This window comes from Vigna radiata, chromosome 6, assembly GCF_000741045.1.
Source record: "Vigna radiata var. radiata cultivar VC1973A chromosome 6, Vradiata_ver6, whole genome shotgun sequence".
Taxonomy (NCBI): domain Eukaryota; kingdom Viridiplantae; phylum Streptophyta; class Magnoliopsida; order Fabales; family Fabaceae; genus Vigna; species Vigna radiata.
The window spans coordinates 26,817,275-26,840,575 of NC_028356.1; the positions used below are offsets into that span (position 1 = coordinate 26,817,275).

The 23,301-nt window shown below is 31.7% G+C and overlaps 1 protein-coding gene across 2 annotated transcripts; it reads left to right on the forward strand.

The window, feature by feature from the left end:
- Positions 1-13,087: 13,087 nt before the first annotated feature.
- On the forward strand, positions 13,088-21,081 carry LOC106764652 (mediator of RNA polymerase II transcription subunit 1). 2 transcript variants are annotated; one of them, XM_014648966.2, is made up of 6 exons: positions 13,088-13,431; positions 13,796-14,235; positions 14,561-15,312; positions 15,432-15,521; positions 19,442-20,218; positions 20,522-21,081. In XM_014648966.2, exons 2-6 carry the CDS (start codon positions 14,127-14,129, stop codon positions 20,660-20,662), a joined length of 1,869 nt encoding a protein of 622 aa, XP_014504452.1. In that variant the 5' UTR covers positions 13,088-13,431; positions 13,796-14,126; the 3' UTR covers positions 20,663-21,081. The 2 variants fall into 2 exon arrangements, with proteins under 2 accessions (XP_014504452.1, XP_014504451.1); XM_014648965.2 differs by having other exon boundaries at positions 13,088-14,235.
- The last annotated feature ends 2,220 nt before the right edge of the window (positions 21,082-23,301 follow it).

Below are 23,301 nucleotides of genomic sequence, written 5' to 3' on the forward strand. Positions count from 1 at the left end.
AATTTATGGGTGAACATCTGTTGGAAGATCTTACTGTGAAGAAAGAATGTGTGATAGCAGATGAAACAAAGTTCTTTCCAGAAACAAACTTTGACAAATATGTGGTCAATCAAATAAGGATCCTTCACGAAAAGTATGATAAGCTGAAAAGTGTTCTTGGTACAAATCTGCAACTGATAGCTGAAGACTCTGATAAAGACGATTCTTCTGAAGCTTTTTGATTTCTTACTGCACCCTTGTTTTCTATCCTCTGTTGTGACTATGGTTCCTTGTGTATCATAGCTATTAAGAGTCTTTGTTCTTTAATTCTGGAAAATGGCATATAAAGCCATCTTGTGTGTGTTTCTTTGTTTTGTTTTTATTTCCTTGTTGTCCTCATCCATTGTAATATCTTTTCTACCAAGGAAATGAAAATCAGTTGTATGAATCAATCAATTTACTTAATTTGTTTAAATGAATTCTGATAATCTGCCTGATTGATTCAACTTTGTTCTGATTGAAGTCAACTGTGCTTGAACTATCATACATCTACATACATTGACATTTTCTCGTTTCAGATTGAATTCGTTAGAAGCTCCAAGAATTCTCCAAGAAGACGGTGGCGATCCTGCTTTAGAGGAATTCAGAAGGAGAAGTCATTGTTCTCACTATTTGATCAATATCCGCACAGAGAGGTGCTTCTAGGTTGATCTTGATAGGCTTGGCATCCTGCGAAAGACTGCTGGTTTTTGATTGACGGCTTGGCAACCTGTGAAGTCTGTTGTGATAGGCTTGACATCCTTCGAAGAGTGTTGGTGACACGTGGATGATTGTTTATTCGTGGGTGCAGATTGCAGGAGAGGGGATTCTTACTGCAATTCTGGTTTTGTGTGTGCTATATTTGGTTTTGGGTTAGAGAGGAGATTTATATTTTTGTGTGGTGCTTCTATAAATTCCTTGTTGTAAAAACCGCAACCATTATAGTGCATTTGCTTCCTGGGTTGGAAGGACACTGGATGTAGGCATTGTTGGTCGAACCAGTATAAACAAAGTGTTTGAATTTTTTGATCCCTACACTCTTTACTTTCCAGTCGACTATATCTGCTAGGCAGTCAATTGCATTTTTCCGCTGCATTACATTTTCAATAACTTGCATTTCAAGGAAAGATCAAAAGCTTTGAATTTTTCATACCAAGATTGCGAAAAGATTTTAATTTTGAATCAACACCAATTCACCCCTCCTCTTGGTGTATGAAGAAGCCTACCTGTTTCATAACAATCAAAACTTATATTTTCATGATTTTTCTAAAAATTTCCCCCTATTTTATGATGATCAAAAGTCCTTTAATGTAAAACTTTTTGTAACCTATCTCATAACCTGTAACTCATACATAACTTATGGAAATGGCATTAGTAGATAAGAGATAAATATATTAAAGCCTTTAAACATATTTCTCCCTCTAGGCATTAATAGTGTTAATGGAAAACTTTCCGTAACCCTTCTGATATAGCACATTATCGAGCTCTTGAAATTTTTCTTTAAATGATTGGAAGCTCGACTTAATAGATTTGTATAGTACCAAATGTTAACGTGCTACTCATAATGTAGATACTAAATAAGATCGTTTAGTCTAGAAAATTCTTATGTTTAGAAATAAAGTGTGACTCCAGGCGGCTTTTACAAGAGGATTGTTTAGGTAAGAGAAGAAATAATTATATAAGAGATTTTATACTTGTTCACTCCAACTAGGCTACGTCCAGTCTCCTCTACAGAGAGTTCTAATATAATCTTCACACGATTGCAAATGAGTATTAACATCACTCTTGGTACTCGACAACCCCGTCGAGATTTCTTTTGAGTATTAACACCACTCTTGATATGTTTTGTGCAAGTGATTTTAACATATGAAAAACATGAGTATGCATGTTGCAGATTTAAACACATATATGATCATAGCAAGTATGCAAATTACTCTATTCATGCAATATATGTTTGAAACATAAAGAGACACTTCAGTTGATGTCATGGAAACATATATGTTGTTGTCATCATCAAAAACCAAACACATAAGGCATTGGGTTTAACATTCACATTGCTCCCCCTATCAACAGTTATCTATTGTGAACTTGACTTTGGAGTTGATATTTCTTCTTTTTTTCAAATGTTTCTAGTTCTTAGTATAACTTTTTAATATCAAAACAACATTCTTAAATTTTAATGTCTTTCTCAATTTTTTTCCACCCTTTTTTTACTTTGTGTGAGATTATCTATAGACCAAAAAAGTACTCTAACTAGTGTAGGGCTGCTTTTTTACATTTGTTAAAAAGGCTTTGTATGAAGGTTATAAAGCTGACATAGATATAGGTAGTATAAATTTTTTTCACTTTTTATGCCAATTAGAAAGTTCACATTCTAGTTTATTTTATACCTGACGTCAAAAGTATCCTTGGGAATATAAAAACCAACACTAAACTCATGTAGGGGCCTTCTCCTTCCTTATTCAACTACTTCTTTTCTTCTCCTTCACGAGGGTAGAAGAAGAACCGATCCACCTTCTTCAGTATCCACCAACCCTCACTAGAACCCCCTTTGTTCAAATGCACTCACGTCATTAGTGTTAGAGAGCATTAAACCCTTGTGCCCCTGTTTCCAAATTCGAAGGAGCTTTCAGCTAGCCTTTCCTAAACCCTAAACCCTAAACACCAAGAAAATTGTTAGAATAGATGAGCTTTGTTTCTCAACACCAAGAGGGGGGTGAATTGGTATTTAATAAAAATAATCGCTTTTGAAATCTCTTTCGCAAATAGTATGATTCTTTAAACCTTTCTTGAACAGTAAGCAATATGCATGCAATCTAACAGTATGCGTAATCAATTAAAGACAGAACGTAATCGATTAATTAATGTAGAGAATTAGGGAGAAGAAATATCAAACTCTGATTTTTATACTGATTCAACCTCAATGCCTACATCTAGTGTCCTTTCAATCAACCTGAGATTGAAAACCAATTACACTATAGAGATCTGGATTTTTACAGCAAGGTCTTTACAGTGATCAATTTGTCAAAATATAAACAACCTCTCTAACTCACTAAACTAATATAGCCAATACAACAACCCCTGTAGTAAGAACAATCCTCTCCTACAGTCACCCCTTTGAGAAACCTCTCAAAGTACAAGAACTCCTCGTTCTTCTTCCTGCCAACACGCATAGGGAACAACAACACAATGTTTATGAATCTTCTCCTAATCACATAGTAAGCACCTCAATTGTGCAGAAAGATTAGCCTCTTCAAATCAGTCAAGCTTGTCTCTCAAGAAATCTTCAAGAATAATAAACCACTTCAAGTTCTGGTTTCTTGGAGCCTCTGATCACCTCTATAAAACTTCTCAAACAAATATGAATCAGAAATTAAAGTGTTAATCTCAATTGTCTTACAAAAATTCAATCAATGCGTTAATGTATAGTTTTTTGTCAAATCTGAAGCAATTTAATCAATTACTCTATTAATCTAATCAGTTACATTAAACACTTATAACAAATTAACAGCAGTCAAAGCACATAATTGAATGTTTAGTAAATGTAATTGATTCTCATTAAATTCTTAGTCATCACATTTAAAAATATGACCTTTGAAACAGTTATGACAAGCATGAAACAGTTTTCAAATCATAACAGACTTAATTAAATACATAATCCATGTAATCGATAAACTTCAACACTTAGCATATTTTTGAAAACTTTTCTTTCCAAAATTCATCACAGCACATTTGAAAAAAGATATGTACAAACACATGAGTTTTAATCTATTTACCAACTAATGTAATCGATTCAAAACTAGTTGTTTTGCCACATTTTAAAACTCAAGTTGTCTGATGACCTTAATGGATTATCACAACACTATAATTGATTAAGACATACAGATACGCTTTTGTGCATGTGGTATTTCTATTTCCAAAACATATATTATGCATACACATATGTGATCACTTTACAAACACAGTAATATGCATCAATCAACACAATTAATGTATCAAATGTATATAACACATAAAACATACATGTGTTTTTATTAACAATGTGTTGCCATCATCAAACACAAGCATCAAGGAGTGGGTTTAGCTAACACTGTGCTCCCCTTATCAACAATCCCTCCCTTTTTTTATGATGCACAACCATGATCAATAAAACCATGTTGTATAGTCCACAATCAAACACATTTTCAATCACACAGATTGATTAAACCAGAAATATAACTTTCATTCATAGTTAGAAATGAGTACAATCAACCTGATAAAAAAAATGTCATGTAAGGCTATCCATTACAAAACAAACAAAAAAAAGAACATAAATAACAAAATACTGATTTTAGTAACTATTTCTATATTCTTTTCTTATTCTTAATTTTCTTCAAGTTACAGATTAACAATGTCCTCTTCCCTCTCTTCTTCTTCACTTTCTTTTGCATAATTCTCTTCTTCACCACTATCTTCTTCTTCTTCTTTAGACTCTTTCATCTCTTCATCAGAACCATCCATTTTTAGATGCTTTTTTATAGCTATAACATCCTGACTGGTGTTCTAGCAGAGAACGCATCTCTCTCACAATATATTTTTCAAATTCGGAACGACGTCTATATGGAACTGATGATGAACTCGCTACCTCTTCCTCTTCATCTACGTATTCATCATTGAAGAGCCACCCATTTGGACCATGTTATAATCCCATATGATTTAATGAAGATTTATCTATCACATTACTCTTTCCATATGACTCATAAGACTCGCTAACACATTCCACACCAAACTGGATCAACACTTTAGAGATAAAGACATAGTAGGGTAGCATTGCAGACTCAAGCCTAGTCACCTTGAGCATATTTTCTGAAATTGCTGCTGGCCAATCAGTCTGAATATTCTCTTTTAGAGCATACAAAAGGCATAAGTCCTCAATAGTTGCTTGAGTGTGGTTGCTCCCTCTAGGCATTAATATCCACAAGGTTATGAATGCATACAGGCGATCATCCTTCTTCATGCTACCTGTGTCATAATGGGAGTATTCCCTTATCTAATCTGGATTCCTTAGACAATACTAATAAACTGTGAACTTGTGGAATCCTTCCACTCCCAGATGACACTTTTCACCACCCAATCTAAGACATGTTATCTTAGTCCATACTTCATTAGTTAGCTTAATGTGTACCCCTTTAACTCTAGAACAGAGAGTCTCGTCCCTTATCTTCAAATTTGAATAATATACTCTCACCAGTTTGGGATACCAAGGATCTGCCATCTTAATGAATTTATTAAGTCCATGTCAGCTCAACCACTATGGAAAAGTGAATCCTTCTCTTCTAAAGAAACTCATCTTTACGTACTTGTGGGCGATAATTTTTCTCATCTTCTAATTGTCCAAGAAGTTGGATTGACCACTTTCATCATTGATCCACCCATCAAGGGTAGGTCATTTGTACATACTTCTCCTCCCAAGAGTTTTGATCCTATTTCTTTTGTGCCGAAGAAGAAGCCATAAATATAATAAGAAGCAGACCAATTTCAAAAATCCCAAGAAAAATGGATTACAAAGCTTGCAGAGAAAGTGTAATTAACAAGTTTCTCGGTTTACAGTTTATAGTTAGAAATATAATTTTGGAGGGAACCCCAAAAATTAAGCTTTCGGTCCTTTGCAGAAGAATCGATTTCATCAGATTTGAATTATCAAAACAAGAAAGCCCGGACCAGGATACTTAATCAATTTTATTAAGTTCATAATCAATTTCATTTTATCACAGTTGTATCCAAAAATAGAGAAATGCAAAGAACCATTAATCGATTTCATTTTTGACATAACCGATTAAAAATCATGGAAACATTTTTTCATACAAAATCATCAATCAAACAAGCAATCAGCAATCATGCATACAACATTCATTCACATGCATAAACTTATAATGCATGAGTGCATGAATTTAACAGTTTTCGTTACCACATTGAGTTACTCGAGAATCTGTGATATATTCCACTGAAATCCATCCTTAAACACTTTTTTGCCTCTGTAGCAGCTCATTCTCCTGCAAAACACTCAAAAGGTTTCGATGCAGGTACCCAAATAAACTTGGGACCTTTATGGTTAATCACAGGAGGTTAGTCCTTTGGAATCCATTTGTATTTTCCTTTTGGAACACCAAACTTTTTGTAGTAACACTTCCTAACTGTATGCCCAATGGTATTACAATAAAAACATGCATTTGTAACAGGTTTGTTTAGATCAATGAATTTCTTAGAATTAATTCTATTGCTCTTAGCCTTGTAACCTATTCCTTGTCTGCTTATCACTTTACCTTGTGACCTTAAAACAAATTCTAAATTATCTCTTCCTAGAGAAAATTTAGATAGCGTGCTAGTCAATTAGTCAATTTTTTTTCTAAATGAGCAATGTAGTTTTCACAACCTTTTTCTACAATTTGAACTTTAGTTTTTACAGTATTGTTAACAGATTATAAAGAAGTTTTCAATTCATTTTTTAGCTTCATATTTTCCTCAACAAAGTTGTTAGTACGATACTCATAATATTTTCTTTCAAAATATAATTGATTTACTTTGTATTGCAATCTCATTGCTTTAGGATGTAATTTTTGAAAAACATTCATACTAAGTCATATTTTACTTTGATAGGCTCACTTTCGAAATCAATGTCACTAACTTCTGAATTCATAAAAAGTACACCAAGTTGTACACCAAATTAATTTGTTAGTTTATTTTTTCACGATTATTAGTTTACTATTTTAAAACTTATAAATAAAATATATTTAAGTTAACTCATCCCATATTTTAAAATATAATTTTTGGTTAAAAAAATTATTGTAATAATTATGAATTACATGCTTGAAATTATTATCCATAAATTTTGTAATTATTTATTTTAGAAGAGATACTTGGAAAGTTGTCACAGACAACATCTCCCATACATTATATATTTTAGAAGAAATATTTGCGCTACAAGTTCTCACAAACATCTTAAAAAAAACTAGTTGTCTCAACTTGCATATTGAAAAATTATATAAAAATATAATATTTGAATATTCTATTTCTAATAAATGATATTTTTGTCAATATATATAAATTAAAAAAAATAACTAAAATTACAATACTCTGTTATTATTAAAAAAAAGTTAAGACATGAAATTGTCACAATTTATTGAACTTTTACGTTTAAAAAATTAAATCAAAATAAACTTTTTTAATAAATAGTATTTATATATATATATATATATATATATATATATATATATATATATAAATATAGGTTTGCTAATTTACGTAGGGAATTTTTCAATGAGTACATTTTAGCAAATGTACCAAGTTTCAGGTTACAAAAATGTTCCAGTTAAAAAAAAAAACCAACTTTAAATCCAACAGTATTCTAATAATTTTAAAATTTAATTTAAAATAAAAAAATTAAAAGGTAGTTATTAAAAATCCTATTGTTTGGAGAGAAGTTATTAGCTTTTATTATATATTTTTTAAAGGTAGTTATTTTTTAAAATAAAAAATAAAATAAAAGGTAGTTATTTTTTTAACCCAGGTTTTATAAACCCGGAAGGATTCTATAAACCCAGACGGGTTCTATAAACCCTAAACCATTATATTTTTTTGAAAGGTAGTTGTTTTTTAAAATAAAAAATAAAATAAAAGGTAGTTGTTTTTTAAAATTAAAAGTAAAATAAAAGCCAATAACTTCTCTTGTGGACCAATCAGGATTTTTAATAACTAACTTTTATTTTTTTATTTTAAATTAAATTTTAAAATTATTAAAATAGCCGTGGATTTAAAGTTGGTTTTCTTTTTTTTAACAGGAACATTTTTGTAACCTAAAACTTAGTACACTTTGCTAAAATGTATGAAAAACTCTCGTTAATTAACAAACTTATATATATATATATATATTAGTTTGAGAATATATTTTTCCTTTTACATTTATTATGCATTAACATCATTTTAATTAGTTCAATATTTTTTACAAGAGTAATATTCACCTATATAAAACTTAGATTTTCAACAATATCTGAAATCACATTCGTGGAAAGTAATATAAAACTTATTAAAACTACTTGTAGCAAAATATAAATATAATAATATCACCAAAACATACATCAACATTATATTTTATGTGGCTAGAAAAAAATTGAAGAAAACTTTATGTGGCTAGAAAAAAAAAATTGAAGAAAACAAATATATTAGTCAAACCATTTTGTTTCAAAGTTTAAAAAAAAACTTTTATAATAGTTGTATAAGAGACATTTCAAACCTTAATATTGGACAATATTGAATATTTTATGCAAAGAAGATAATAAACATTCATTCATCACCGAAAGGAAAAACACCATAGAGAAAAAAAAAAAAGGAACAAAATATTTCAATAGTAACAACTTTTTTGCAATCACAAAGTATAGCCAATGAAAAGATTAATCTTTCCTCATGTATTTTATATATTCGAAACCCTTTTTTTTCACTCTTTCTTAAGGTTGTACATTAGATAGCAACTTACGAAATAAGAATGCAAATACAAATTTTAAGAAACATAATTTAGAATGAAAATGGAAGGAAATTTATGATTACCTATATTGAGCTTAACTTTGGATTTGATACCCCTTTCTCAATGAAAATGGAAGGAAAACATTTAAATTAAAATATATTTCTTTATTTTTTTCTCACTTAATTTTTACTTATTTTTTTTTATCAAAAAAGTGTTCTAAGGATTTTCTAAGAGGGTGAAAATTTTATTTTTATTTTTCAAAAATGAGTGGTGATAGTTTATCAATTTTGATTAAGGAAAATGTGATAGCCTTCTTCTTAAGCTAGGTTAGACGAAAAAAAAATATGAAACTATGGTGGCAAAAGTGGTGTAGAAGTTATGAAGATGGCGGTGGTTGTTCTCGACTTTGGAGGTTTAAATGGTGGAATGGAGATGGTTAATGGTGCTCTTAAAGAGGTTTGACCAACTCGGGTGGCTAGAGGGACCTCATGGGATGCCTAGCCTTGACTTAGAGATAAGTTAAGAATGACTCAAAGTTTTGACAGTATTTCATTACAAATCTCAAAAATGGGTTTAAAAGGGGAAGACACCTCCATTTATAGATGAAGGTGCCTTTAAAGTAGACCAAAACCCTAAAATGTTATCTTGTACTAAACCCTACAATTTTTATCTTGATGAAGCAAAACTTGACATGTGGTACTCTAACTTTCAAAAAATCTTTCTGCTCCTAGATTGTCATGTGAAAAACCATTTTAGCAATAGTTTCTCAAAAAATGACACATGACCATAACTTTTGTAAGGAAACTCTTCACTAAGAGCCTTTCATGTGGAAAGTCATCTTAGTAAAGTTTCCCATTAAGAAAATGACACATGACAATAGTCATCTTCACTAAGAGCTTGCCATATGGAAAGCCACTTTAGCAAAAGTTCCCCACTAGAAACATGACTCATGGCCACTACCTTTGTAAGAAAACTCTTCATTGAGAGCTTGCCATATGTGGCCACCATGTCTCATGTGGGAAACCCTCCACCAAGCTAGGGTTACAAAACTAATCATCCAAAATTAGCTTAAGCTAGATGCAAATATTTTTCTACAACTTAAGTAAGATTATTTAAAAACCCTACATTATTTGGCCCTTAATGCAAGGCCTAAAAATAAATCTTACACCACTTGACCCTTAATACAAGGTCTATAAATACTTCATGAAGGCCCAAGAGAAATACCTTTGTTTCACCTTGCTTGGATGACTTTAACTCTTCTTGAACATGCTTGGGTCATGGCTAGGGATGTGTCCTTTGGTAATTATATATCCTTCAATAATTGTTACTGAAAAAAGTTTTATTGATGAATTTTAGGTCTTTGGTAATCCATCGGAAAACCACCATTATCAACGAAAAACAACCATTATTGACGGATTTTGGCTATTTTTAACGTATTACTCTTGTCAGTAAATCTAGTTTTTTTAGTGTTACTGGTAGTGGTTCCTTGTACAATCTTTTGCTTTTTACTTTTGTACTTTTTTTTTTTTGCTTTTTCTTTTCTACCTTTTGTCTCTCTTTTCTTTTGTTTTGAACACAAATAAACTCCATTACACATCACAAATCAAATTTGAAAAACTCTTCTAGAAGTTCAAAAGTTCATAAGACACAAAATGAAAGAAAAACTTACTAGAATCAAAATAGAGCATGAAACTCAAACAAACAGCAAATGGATGTATATAGTATAATTTCAAAATCCAAGTTGAACATATTTTTCTATGATTTTTGCATAGCTCGAACTAGGAGAAAATGACATAAAAATGAATACACATAACTCTAGACAACATGGATGAATTTAAAAATAAAAATGACCCAGTACAACATCAAAATTGAACCATATAAATGAATAAAGTGTTAGAAGTGGACTTTAAGCCTAACTCAACCTCACAAAACCGGCTTGTAAGGTGAGGTTTGCACCTCACTTATATATTATAAATTGGCCTTATCTCTAGTCGATGTGGGACTTCCAACACACCCCCTTCACGCCGAGGTATAGACATCTCGTGCGTGATAGTAGAAATTGGGTGGTCCAATAACGGCCCGACAACGGGTGGAATAGAANCAGAAATGCCCACTTAGAACTCGCTAGGATAGGCTTTAACCTAGGATAGCCGGTTTTGTGGGGTTGAGTTAGGCCTAAAACCCACTTCTAACATAAAGACTCAACAAAATATAAAAGCACACAACAAGACGTGTATATGTAAAATTAGGAGTAAAAATTGAATGGTTAAAAGGAAAGAGCAAAGTAGAAACATGCACACAATAATGTATAAGGTCATGAAAATGAAGACAATAAGGAACAACACAAAGACAACAACAAAAACACAAAGATAGGTAAGGACCAAGAAACTTAGCTCTTGTAGAACTAAAGCTCTTAATACCAAATGATAACCTCCTTTTCAAGCTAAGTTGAACCACAACAAGAAGATGAAGCTATGGTGGTAAAAGATGCACAAAAGCTATGGAGATGGTGGTGATTACTCTTGGTTTTGGAGGTTTAAGTGGTGGAATGAAGATGGTTCTTAGAGAGGTTGAACCAATTTTGGAGAAGGGTGATTAAAGGGACTTCATGAGATGCTCTAGCCATGATTTATAGACAAGTTAAAAATGACTAAAAGTTTAGATAACATTTAATTATCTCAAAAGTGGGTTTACAAGGGAGGAAACACCTTTATTTATAGATGAAGGTGTCTCCAAGGTATACTAAAACCATAAAATGACATCTACCACTAAACCCCAAAATCCTATCTTGGTGAAAGAGAGTTTGACATGTGACACTTTAACTTTTAGAAAAACTCCCCACTCTTAAGTGTCATGTGGAAAACCACTTTAGCAAAAAATTTGCCACTTGAAAAATGAAACATGTCATCTTTGTAAGAAAACTCTTTACTAAGAGCTTTCCATGTAGAAAGTCACCTTAGCAAAGTTTTCCACTAAGAAAATGACACATGACTACTACTTTTATAAGAAAACTCTTCACTAAGAGCTTGTCATGTGAAAAACCACTTTAGCAAAAGTTTTTCACCAGGAACATGACACATGATCACTACCTTTATAAGAAAATTCTTTACTAAGAACTTGTCATATGTGACCACCATATCTCATGAACACCCTCCTCCAAGTTAGGGTTACAAAACTAATCACCCAAAATTAGCTAAGCTAGGCGCAAATATTTCTCTACAACTTAAGCAAGATTGTTCAAAAACCCTACAATATTTGGCCTTACACTATTGATCCTTAATACAATATATAAAAATACTACATGAAGACAAAAAAAAAAAAAACTTTATTTCATCTTGCATATGACTTTAGCTTTTTTTTAATGTGTTTGAGTCATGGTCAGGAGATGTGTTATCAAAATGAAAGATGTAATTAAAGAAGAAACTACAAGAAGCAACAAAAAAATAATTAAAGTGGTTCAAAAAAGATTTTATCAGATAATTTTGTATAATCAATCTTGTATCAATTTTAATTTAGGAAATTGAAAGAAATGAGAAGAAAGTATCAATCAATTGTAAGCATAATGAGATTGCAAAATAAAAGAGTGTTATTGACCAATTGAGTAGGTAATGTTACCTATTTAAAAGAAAGAAAAATAAAATAAAAAAAGTGTCCTAATAGGAAAAAAAATGTAGGTAATACTTTTTTTTTTTGTTTTTTTTTTAATAATGGTGTCAAAGGCTAAGAAAGACATCTTAAATGGAAAAAAAAAAATTACTACCCTAACATTGATAAAGTAACTTAATAAACCTTTAGTTAAATATTAGAAAAGTTTTAATTTACTTTTAATTAAAAAGCTTTTAATTTTTATAATAAAATTAATTAAAAACTAATTTTTTATTTAAATTATTATTTTTTTATTACAACTACAGCAAAGAAAAAACATAAAAGAAAACAAGATTTTTAAATTAACATTTGCATAAAAAATGATTTAATTTACATTGTTCAAACATATGCAAGAATGTTCATATCAAGGTCAAAACTTAATTTTTGTGGGAGAGAATAATCTCTTCGGCTAACCCAATTTTGTTAACAGATATGTTAAGAAAATATCAAATAACAAATTTCTATTCTAGATTTAAATTTTAAAAATGGTTTTCATGCACAAACTCCTCAAATTATTTGTCAGATTTACTTGAAATCTGAGCAAATTAAACCGTAATCACATTTAACACACAAAAAAAATATGTAATCTTATCTGAATAGTATAATTTTAAATATCTATTTCTCAAACTGTGTAAAATATTGTACTGCAAATGTGCACCGCGGCACACTAGGGTGCCACGAAGGCCGATGGCTATGGTCAATAATCAATGGTAGAAAGAAAATATCACAAATATAATAAAATTAAAAAGTAACTGAATATGACAAAAGAAAAAACTCATTCAACAATATAAAATAAAATTATAGGAACAATATGAAAAAAAAAATTGAGAGGCTGAGAAAGGAAAGGGAACAAAAATAAAACACATGTAGAGAAAATAGTCACAAAAAAAATATTATTCTGATTTTGTTATTACTGTATTTGAAGAAAAACTGAAGAAGAGAGAGATCGTCATAACTCATACGTTTGCTTCAGAGTATCCAAAACTAACAGAAAATTATACATTGTCTCTCTCGCCTCCTCTCAATTTCACACAAACACATCTCACTACACAAAAAACAAAACCCTATTTCCTATTTCTAACACACACACTCTCTCTTTCTCCCATTCTCTTTCACTCTTTGCCCATTCATTCTCCAACTCCCAACCTAAACCAAACCAACTTCTCTATTTTCTTCTTCTCTCTATTCGCATTCTGCGATAAGGTTTCTGGGTGTTATCTCTCAAACGTCGACGTTTTACTCCCATAGTTAATCACTGCCTCGCCTCTAGGGTTAGTTGCTTCTCTTTTTGTATCTCGCTTTTCGCTGCGTTGACGCCGTAACCCTAGGTTCTGGAGGAGTGATTTTTAACCCAATCAATTAATCCCCGGCTTGTCCTTATTCTTAATTTTCTGTTTTTTTTTTTTAAATTACCTATTTTCTTTCCACACTGAATATAGGGTTGCCCTCTAGGGTTTTTTATTTTTTATTTTTTTTTGAATTTTGGAGAAACTGATGGGATTGCAATGCTGTGAGTTTTGAGTTTTGGCATTGTTGCCGTAGTGGTGCGTGGTAAAACATCTGTGAGTGGTTTGATTAACGATGGAGGCGTGACTTTGAGAAGTTTCTTTACATTCCTCGTGTTTCAATACTCAGGTTTGTTGATAGGGGAAAATATAGTCTTGTTTCTGGACTTGTTTTGGATCAGTTAGGCTGGGGTTGTTGAAGCATAGTGAATGGAGGAGTAATTGAATTTCACTGTAGGAAGTGCTGTGGGAAGTGCTGGTATTTCTTGTTGTTTGGGAAGGGTTTTTCCCGCAGGGGTTTCTTGATTGGGTTGAGCTCTTGAAGAGTGATGACTGGAGCATGGTAGAAAAGGGGATTTATACACTTGCAAAAAAGTGTGCAGTGCTAATTGGGGGTGGGACTTGGTGAAGAGGTGCCCCAATTTATTTTTTCTTGTTTCTGATGATGTTCAGTCTTAGTTATGGAAAGAAGTGAACCCACTTTAGTTCCAGAATGGTTGAGAAGTGCTGGAAGTGTTGCCGGGGCTGGCAGTTCAGTCCAACATTTTCCATCCTCTTCTACTCACAATGGTAATTTAGATATTCTAACTGAATTATGTACATTTGTATTTCTTTTGTGTTATTTAATTCAGTAGACCATGTTTGTACATATATGAATATTGTTTGTTCGGGCCCGTGTTCCCCGTGTGAAAAAGTTATTGGTCATTATTTGTAACATCAATGTTTTTTTGCTCTCTATGATTGCAATTGGGGCAGTATTTTTTATTGTATGACAGCAATTGCGGTCCAATTTGTCTGCAACTTAAAACATTTGTCTGCAACTTAAAACCTTTGCTATCTGTTTTACCATCGAAAAGGGGAAAATTATACTAACTGTCATGGCATTGTTGTGTAGATTCTCCTTCTGTAGCTCATCTTGCAAGGAATAGGTCTTCTAAGAACGGTAGTGATTTTGATAGTGCTCGATCTCTGTTTCTTGAACGGACATCCTCATCAAATTCCCGGAGGAGTTCTATAAACGGCTCTGCCAAGCATGCCTATAGTAATTTCAACAGAAGCCATCGTGACAAAGACCGTGACAGAGAGAAAGATAGATTAAGTTTTGGTGATATCTGGGATAGTGATGGTCCTGACCCATTAGCCAACCTCTTTTCTGGAAGGAAGGAGAGGGAGCCATTGCGCCGTTCTAATTCAATGGTTTCCAGGAAACAGAGTGAGGTTATACCCCGTAGAGTCACAGTTGACACTAAATCTGGTGGCAGTAGCCATCATAGCAATAGCAATGGCATTCTTTCTGGGAGTAATGTTAGTAGTAGTATTCAGAAAGCTGTATTTGAGAAGGATTTTCCATCACTTAGTATTGAAGAAAAGCAGGGAACAACTGAAGTGGTGAGGGTTTCATCTCCTGGTTTGGGTGGTGCTACTAGTCAGAGCCTGCCTGTTGGTAGTTCTGCTTTGATTGGAGGGGAGGGATGGACATCTGCACTAGCAGAGGTGCCTACTTTAATTGGGAGCAGCAGTGCTGGATCTCTTTCTGTGCAGCACACTGTCAATACAACAGGGTCCGTATCATCAAGTAACACAGCTAGTCTTAATATGGCTGAGGCATTGGCACAGACTCCATCTCGAGCTCGCTCTGCTCCCCAGGTAGTTGAGTCAGTACTGTGTCTCTAGCTACTTTATTCTTATTCTTTTCTTTAAATTGTAGTGATTTTATATTTTATACATGTTCATGATAAAGTAGTAAGGCCCCTAATCAATTGTAGGTGCAAGTGAAAACCCAAAGGCTTGAGGAACTGGCTATCAAGCAGTCAAGACAGTTGATTCCAGTAACACCATCAATGCCTAAAGCTTTGGTAAGACCTTGTGAAATGCTGTTGTAGTTTTTATTTTTGCAAGCTTTATTTTGTTTTATATTGCATTGCCGGATTTTATTTCTCATAATTAGTCTATATCCATATGTATCTTATTTTTTAATTGATATTATGTGCATAATTTTAAATTTTTGTATTTTTTCTTATCTTTTAATTAGCGTATAAGCATAAATAAGCTGTACTGTATCATATGAAGTCAGACTTGTACTTTGGCAGTTTAGTTTATTTTGTTTGCATTACAGAGTGCCATGTAGTGGTAGGATTAGGATTTGTTGTTTCTAGAGTGCTATTTAGAAACTGAGTTGAGGTTAACAATTTGAAAAGTGTTTTGAATAGCCTGGAGTCTTTTGATGGTTGAGGGTGTAGTCTAACTATCAGATTTAAAATGTTTACCGTTTTTTTTTTGTCATAGTATTATTTGTTATATGTTGCATTTAATGATGGTCAGGTACATTATATTTATGAAGATAATATAGACATAAGATATCATATTATTTAACGAGTTGATGGAGGAGCTTTGGTTAAAATCCTTGCACCATATTTTGTTGTATCATTTAGTGATGGTCATATGTTCTAGTGATGTTATATAGTGATTCATTACAAATCAAATTAAGGATTTTTATTTTTTTTTTTGTTGGAAAGGAAAGTGTGGATTGGAAAGTGACTGGAGCAAGGTAATGAGAAGAAAGAAAAAACTTCCTTCTGTTGCAATGAAAGTATTCAAGGGTGTTACTTTCCATTGGTGCTAGATATCTTTTATCTTTTTTTTTTCTTTTTTTTTATTTGAGGTAAAAATTAGGAAAGTTTAAAACAAACTAGTATTTTCAAATATTATGTCTCTCTTAAACATAGGATTAGGCCACATTATATTCAAATTGATGTTTTTTATTAATTTAAGAAGTTTAAATATTTTTACAAAAGCAATTGTAATTTTTTAATAAATAGTATTTCATAACTACATATCAGAGAATAAACATAATGAACAAAAATGAGATCTGAATTTGAAGGTGTTAAGTTATAAAGTTATTTCATTCGTAAAGCATCAATTAATAAATATATGGGTAACATTGCAATTGTACTAATATTTTTTTTAATTAGTTTATTTATGTTTATTTGAAATGACAACTTTTCTTCATTTTCATTTAGCTTCCTCCTCAAACAAAGTAGTATACTTTTCACTCAATTTCATATCTCTTACCTTTTCTTTCATCCCACTTTCTTTAATTTTCCTTCTTTGCAATGCAACAGTTACGTCACTATACTATTTTAAGTTTAATATTACAGCTAGCAGAATTTGTGGAATCGTTTTCTTTTAATCCCGAGACCTGTGTTGTATCTATTATCTCTAGGCTCTACTGCACTTTCTTCTGTTTATAATTCAGTGAAATAGAATGAATAACGAGGGTTTATTAGTTTTTTTAACAGGAATTGGTGCTTCACTTAGTGCTTTGTTTTTTCTATTTTATTTGCTATTTAATGTGTGAATTTACTTAAGAGCGGTGTTTATGGAAGCCAGATGTTTCTTTTATCATCCTATCTTACGCCCTTGATTGACCTCCTTCTAACTGAACCAAATAAAGATGTGTGATCCGTTATCTGACCTGAGTTAGTGGTTGAGGTATTTTTAAGTATGATATTGTAATATTTATGCAGATATCCAGGGTAGCCTCATTTGAGGTCTGTTTAAATTGTTTTATTAAATTGCAGTCTTTCTATCCTCATCCAAATTTGAAAATTATTGATGAAAAATTGAGTCCTTAAGTGTGAATACTTGTTATGTACTAGCATTAGGAACTCAAAATGCTTAATAATGTTGCTTTTTAGGTTTTCTGTTTATCTATTTTAAGCATGACCTTGTAGCCTGAATTTGAGTCATGAAGTAGTATCATTAGCCAAGCAGTGGTTTCTTATTAGTGATGTTTTTGTGCTCCTTGCCCACTGGGTTGATATGACAAATATTTCATTATATGACTATTACATGCTATGACTTAAATCTCGAAATGTCATCAACCGTTTACTCTATTGTAGTCAAAGTCTCAATTTAAAATGTGGAATTGCATGATTTCATGGTTCTGCCCACCACCATGTGCAATTTAGAGTTCATGCAAGATGGTGCCAGAGTGGGATTGGGATTTTCATCAGAAATTGTGGAAACGGTTGCCACCATGTTTTGTGTTGCATTCTTAGTTTTTGGGTTTAAACCGAATCCCAATATTAAGAACCGGTCTCCTTCGTGCACAGCTGGTTTTACGTAGTTCCTATTTATGCGATGTTACTTTTTCCTTTTTGTCTATTAAGCAACTACCTTCCCTAAAATAAAACCTGATCAGTTGTGTTTGTTCTTATTGCTTGACTACCCTTGGTGAAGTCACAGTTGTGACTTCTTTTAATTAATTAATTATATATATATATATATATATAATTTCTAATTTTTTTTATCTTTATTTTAAATTAAAATTAAAAATTATTAAAATACCCAGCTTTTGAAGTATGTCTTTTTTTATGAATAGGAATTTTTTTGTCAACTAAAATTTGATACACTTTAAGAGTTTACATAAGTTAGCGAATCCCTATATATGTGTGTGTATTGTATATATTGTATATGTCTATAAGTAGAATCTACAGTCCATCTTTCAATCCCACGAGTTATGATCTCCTGAGCACTTCACAATCCCAATCATAATCTCAATTTTTACTGTCTTGGTATTCTATTTGAACTGGTTACTTTTATCTGATGTGCAAGTCCTTAATACTGGTTCCCCATGAGTACCCATGAATTTCCTGGTGCATTCTAGACCAATATTGTTGAATGGCAGTGCCATGGTGGAATGGTTTGGCAGATTTTTTGCCAACCCCCTTGGTGGCAATTTGTGCAGGGAGGCCTGCTATGATTGCACCGTAGGCCGCATTGCGGTGTGTATATGGTTGAATTTTGCCATATTTCGCCATCCATCATTTATAACTCGGACTACCTATATCTCTACTCTAGCATATATTCTATATGGTGTATGAGGAACCTGTGTGCTGGGATTACGTGGTTCATTGGAATAAGGATGTGTCTTGATTTTTCATTTAATATTGCTTAAAACCTTTTAATTTTTCTTTTGTTGTGCATAATATAATTGTCATAATTTAAATAAATTTGTACAAGGTTTCTAAAGAAAGTCATGGGTGACATTTCTATGTATGACCGTAACCATATTGTTTATATCATAATAAGCTGGTTCTTTCCTGCTTCACTTTTAATACCTTCCCGTTGCTGGAATATTGAATTATTTTGTATGTTTATATGATCAGTTCACCTCGGATGGGTTTGTGGATGTTGCAATTATGCTTGAAATTTGTGATTTCTTTAGAGGATACTTAAAATTGATTGTGTAATTTAAATAAATTTGTATAAGGTGTCTAAAGAAAGTCACGGGTGACATTTCTATGTATGACTGTAAGCATATTGTTTATATCATAATAAGCTGGTTCTTTCCTGCTTCACTTTTAGTACCTTCCCGTTGCTGGAATATTGAATTATTTTCCATGTTTATACGATTAGTTCACCTCGATGGGTTTGTGGATGTTGCAATTATGCTTGAAATTTGTGATTTCTTTAGAGGATACTTAAAATTGATTGTGTAAACCATGTTCTTATTATGTATGCTCTATTTGTTTCCCTGTTTTTATAGAAACCTGTGGAAGAAATAACGATTGTATATATGATGCTGTTTTTAAACAATATCAGAATTGGATGTTTCCTTGCTCAAGGCACACTTCCAAAACTTTGGAAGTTTATATTTCTAGCTTCGTGTGTATATTTACTTTCTTGTATTCAATAAAAAATATTTCATTAACAGTATTGTGTTATTTTCTTTTCTCTTAAGTCTGTAATGATTCAGTGTATTTTTCTTTAGGTTCTTAATTCTGAGAAATCAAAGCCCAAAACAGCTATCAGAAATGCTGAGACGAATGTAGTTGCAAAGACTGTGCCACAGCAACCGTCTGCCTTGCACATTGCAAACCAATCTGTTCGCAGTGTACACGCCAAAATTGACACTCCTAAGACATCTGGAAAGTTTACTGATCTGAAATCCGTAGTGTGGGAAAATGGTGCGTCCCCTACCTCCAAGGATGTATCACACCAAACAAATTATTCTAACAGCAAACCGGGAAATCACCATGCTTCTGCATCTGCCACCGCTTCTGCTCCTTTGAGGAACCCCAATAACCTAAAATCTTCCACTGAAAGGAAATTAGCTTCTTTGGATCTTAAATTAGGTTCAACTTTGGATAAGAAACATTCCATCTCTCAAGTGCAGAGTCGGAATGATTTCTTTAATCTCATTAAGAAGAAAACATTGATGAACTCTTCTTCAGTTCTTCCAGATTCGGGCCCAATGGTTTCATCTCCCCTGGTGGAGAAATCAGATGAAGTAAATAGGGAAATAGTTAACGAATCTGCCAATCCCCAGTCTCTCGGGAATGGTACCGAACTGACTAGCAATGGTAATACCCATGCTCATGAAGAGGTTCAAAGACTTTCTGATAATGAAGAAAAAGATTCAATTCCCTGTGCTACAATATATCCAGATGAGGAAGAAGCTGCATTCCTTCGTTCTCTTGGCTGGGAGGAGAACTCAGATGAGGATGAAGGCCTTACAGAAGAAGAAATCAATGCTTTCTATCAGGAGGTAGTAATATCTTGATCTAGTTTTGCATTGATTATCATAATTGCAATTTAAATCTGCTTAGTTTTATCATGCATCAATATAATGAAAATGTATCATTTTTGACCCCTTGTGAAGTTAAGAATCCTTGCTTTGTATACCGGAAAGAGTTTAAATTTCATTTTTGGTCGACTTTTTGAAATTTATGTTAGAGTGAAGTCTTCTGATATCTGTTATTTCTTGCAGCTCCAAATTACACTTTAATGCAACTTGCTGTGACCGAATTGTTTTTTGTTTACTTACTTTTCATTGGCGTTTGTTTTCCAGTGCAAGAACTTGGGCCCTACTACGTTCAAGATATGCCAGGGAATGCAGCCAAAGCTGTCCAAGTTGTTCGAATCTTATGCATCTAACTTGCATGGATCTTCTGCTGAGTTGAGCTCTACTGATCCAGGATCTGAAGCTTGATAAACTCTTTCTTTAAACATATAGCTAGATCCAAGTTTCATATTTTTGATGGCAGATGATTAGTTCCATTCCTTTTGTTCTGAAGGCCAATGATTTGAGAGTGAAAGAAGAGGGGTGGGTTTTGATTAGAACCCTGCATTTTGCAAATATTGCAATAAGTTACAGGTGCCTCAATCCTGCCTGTTTAACAGGGTTTTTTTTTTTTTTTTTTTTTCTTGTTTTTTGGTTAAAGGTTATAGGGTTGGTTAGTAGGGGCTATTTTGTCTGCAGTGGAAGATGCTAGGCCGGTGCATCTTTTTGGGGCATTTTGATCCGTTTCTTTTCTTTCATGAGGGTTTGATTCTACATGATAAAGTTTTTATGCTGTTTTTGGTCAATTTTACAAAAAAAAAGGAAATTAAAGTTTTTTTATTGGCTTATTTACTTTTTTAGTTTAAATTATTTGTTTTTGTTTAATATTGTTCCTCAATTTGATTTCCTTTTAATTTTCAGATTTAGCCTCTTTAGGTTAAATTTGGTTTAACATTGCTACTGGTACAAATAATAACAATATAATTTTAAACAGTGTGAAAATTAGTTGTTTTACTATAAATAAAGGTTATTTATAAATACATTTTATTGCAATAATTATCAGTAATATTTATATATATAATGCTAGTGTTTTATAATTTAGTTATTGATATTTGATTAAAATGTTATAAGTTAATTGTTAATATATCTAAAATAATATGAATTATATAATAATTTAAAATGATTTTCTTTTATCAATTAATAATTTGTAAATAAATTTTAATTAAATGGAATTTAAATATAACCAGTTTGACAAGTTTTTTTTAACTATGTTTTTCTTAGGAATCTTAATCATATTTATTAAAAATGATACAATTATGTTGTCAATATAAAATTATAATTGTAATATAACTAACGTCAAATATTGCATAATATATCATTATGAGTTAAGTGAAGTAAAATTCAAGAATATTTTAATGACATTTAAAAATTAATTTAATACAAAATAATTGGTTTGTTACAGTTTGACTTGCTCCAAATTTGATTGAATATTCTTTAGAGTAATGCAAGAAATGAACATCTAATACCATCTCTATTTAATTTGTAAGGAACAAAATCTTATTTTTCTTGTTTTGAAATATCAGCAAATTTTAATATTTTCATTTCATTAATGATATTTGCATAAAATGTATTTTTTTAATACAAGCAATATTTTTTATAATTAATAAATTAGTAAAATTCAATACAATTAATTGCATTTTAGTAATGTTTTAACTTACTTTACTTATTTTTTTATAGTGAATTTATATTGACTGACAATTAATTAAGAAAAAAATATGATAATATAATTTTAAGAAATGAATCATAAAAAAATATTTAAAAAATATATAATAATACAAATAGAAGGAACAAGAAAATTTTGATACCACTCAACCATCTTTAAAAAAATCAAAATAGAAAAAAAAAAAAACTAAACTGAAAAGGAAAAAAAGAAAGCATTAGTGGCTTCTTAAAATTCAAAAGCATGTGACTGCCTATAATTTTGAAGGTAGCTGCTACCAATAATTTGAAGGCGTGACATTCGCCGTAAAGTTTTCCACCCCTCACATTTATCCTCATCTTTTCTTCACTATTTCCTTCTTTATTCCTCCATGCATTTGTTTTTAGGGTTCTACTTTGTGCTCTATCTTTATGCTTTCGCTCTTAAATAAAGTCATATATTATACGAATTTATATACATTTAAAACATTTATATTGAAAAGAGATTTTTGTAGAAGGGTATCAAAAACAAATACATAAAAATTTGGTTCAAAGCGGACAATATCTTATTGGATTGGAGACGTGTATATCGAATTTTCCTCAACACTGTATATTTGATCTTTATGCACTTATTTTGTTTTTATTTTCTTCAAGATATCATTATCTATGTTGGGTTGGGTTTCAACTTTGTCTTCCTTCTCTGTTTTTATGGTTTCAACTTTGTCTTCCTTGTGTCATGCATGCCCTACTTTTGTTTTGGGTAAGTTATTAATAGTAAGATGTTGGTCTATATTTAGATGAAATTGGTTAAATATCCAACTCAAATATTTTTCAATTTGAAATTTGAATTTTAGAATTTAAATGGACAAATGTGGTGCCTTTTTCCTTGATTTGGAATTTTATTTGGGCTAATTTCAGTAAAACAATTACATTCCATAAGTAAAAACTTCAACACGAATTTGTTTATTGTTTTGTTCCCTCCCTCTCTCCCTCTCCTTTATTTTATAAATACCATGCTTTTATATTACTTTTCATTCAATATTTTGCTTTAGGAGGAGCAGATTTACTTCATGTTGTTTTTGCAAATTTTACTAAATAGAAAACTTCATTTTCAATGTTGTTGTTCTTACCAGACAAGGTAGTATAATCCCAACTATTTCCTAAATTCTTAAAGGTTTTATAACTTACAATACTTTTTTCTACATATCTTAAAGCATGGTACTATAGTCCATGCCTCAATAAAACACACCTACCTATCTACAAATTCCAAACTCAAATATGTGAGGATAATGTGTACTTTATTCACCTAATGGATTGCAAACTGAAAACTTTGTCGTACTTTCTTAATTGAAATGGTTTGATATTTTAAC

Bases quoted from the DNA above. Each gene is read 5' to 3' on its own strand.
- LOC106764652 (XM_014648965.2), top strand. From the start codon at position 14,127: ATGGAAAGAAGTGAACCCACTTTAGTTCCAGAATGGTTGAGAAGTGCT. The intron at 15,313-15,431 runs GTAGTTGAGTCA...AATCAATTGTAG, and splicing joins GAGCTCGCTCTGCTCCCCAG to GTGCAAGTGAAAACCCAAAG. The intron at 20,219-20,521 runs GTAGTAATATCT...TTTGTTTTCCAG, and splicing joins TCAATGCTTTCTATCAGGAG to TGCAAGAACTTGGGCCCTAC.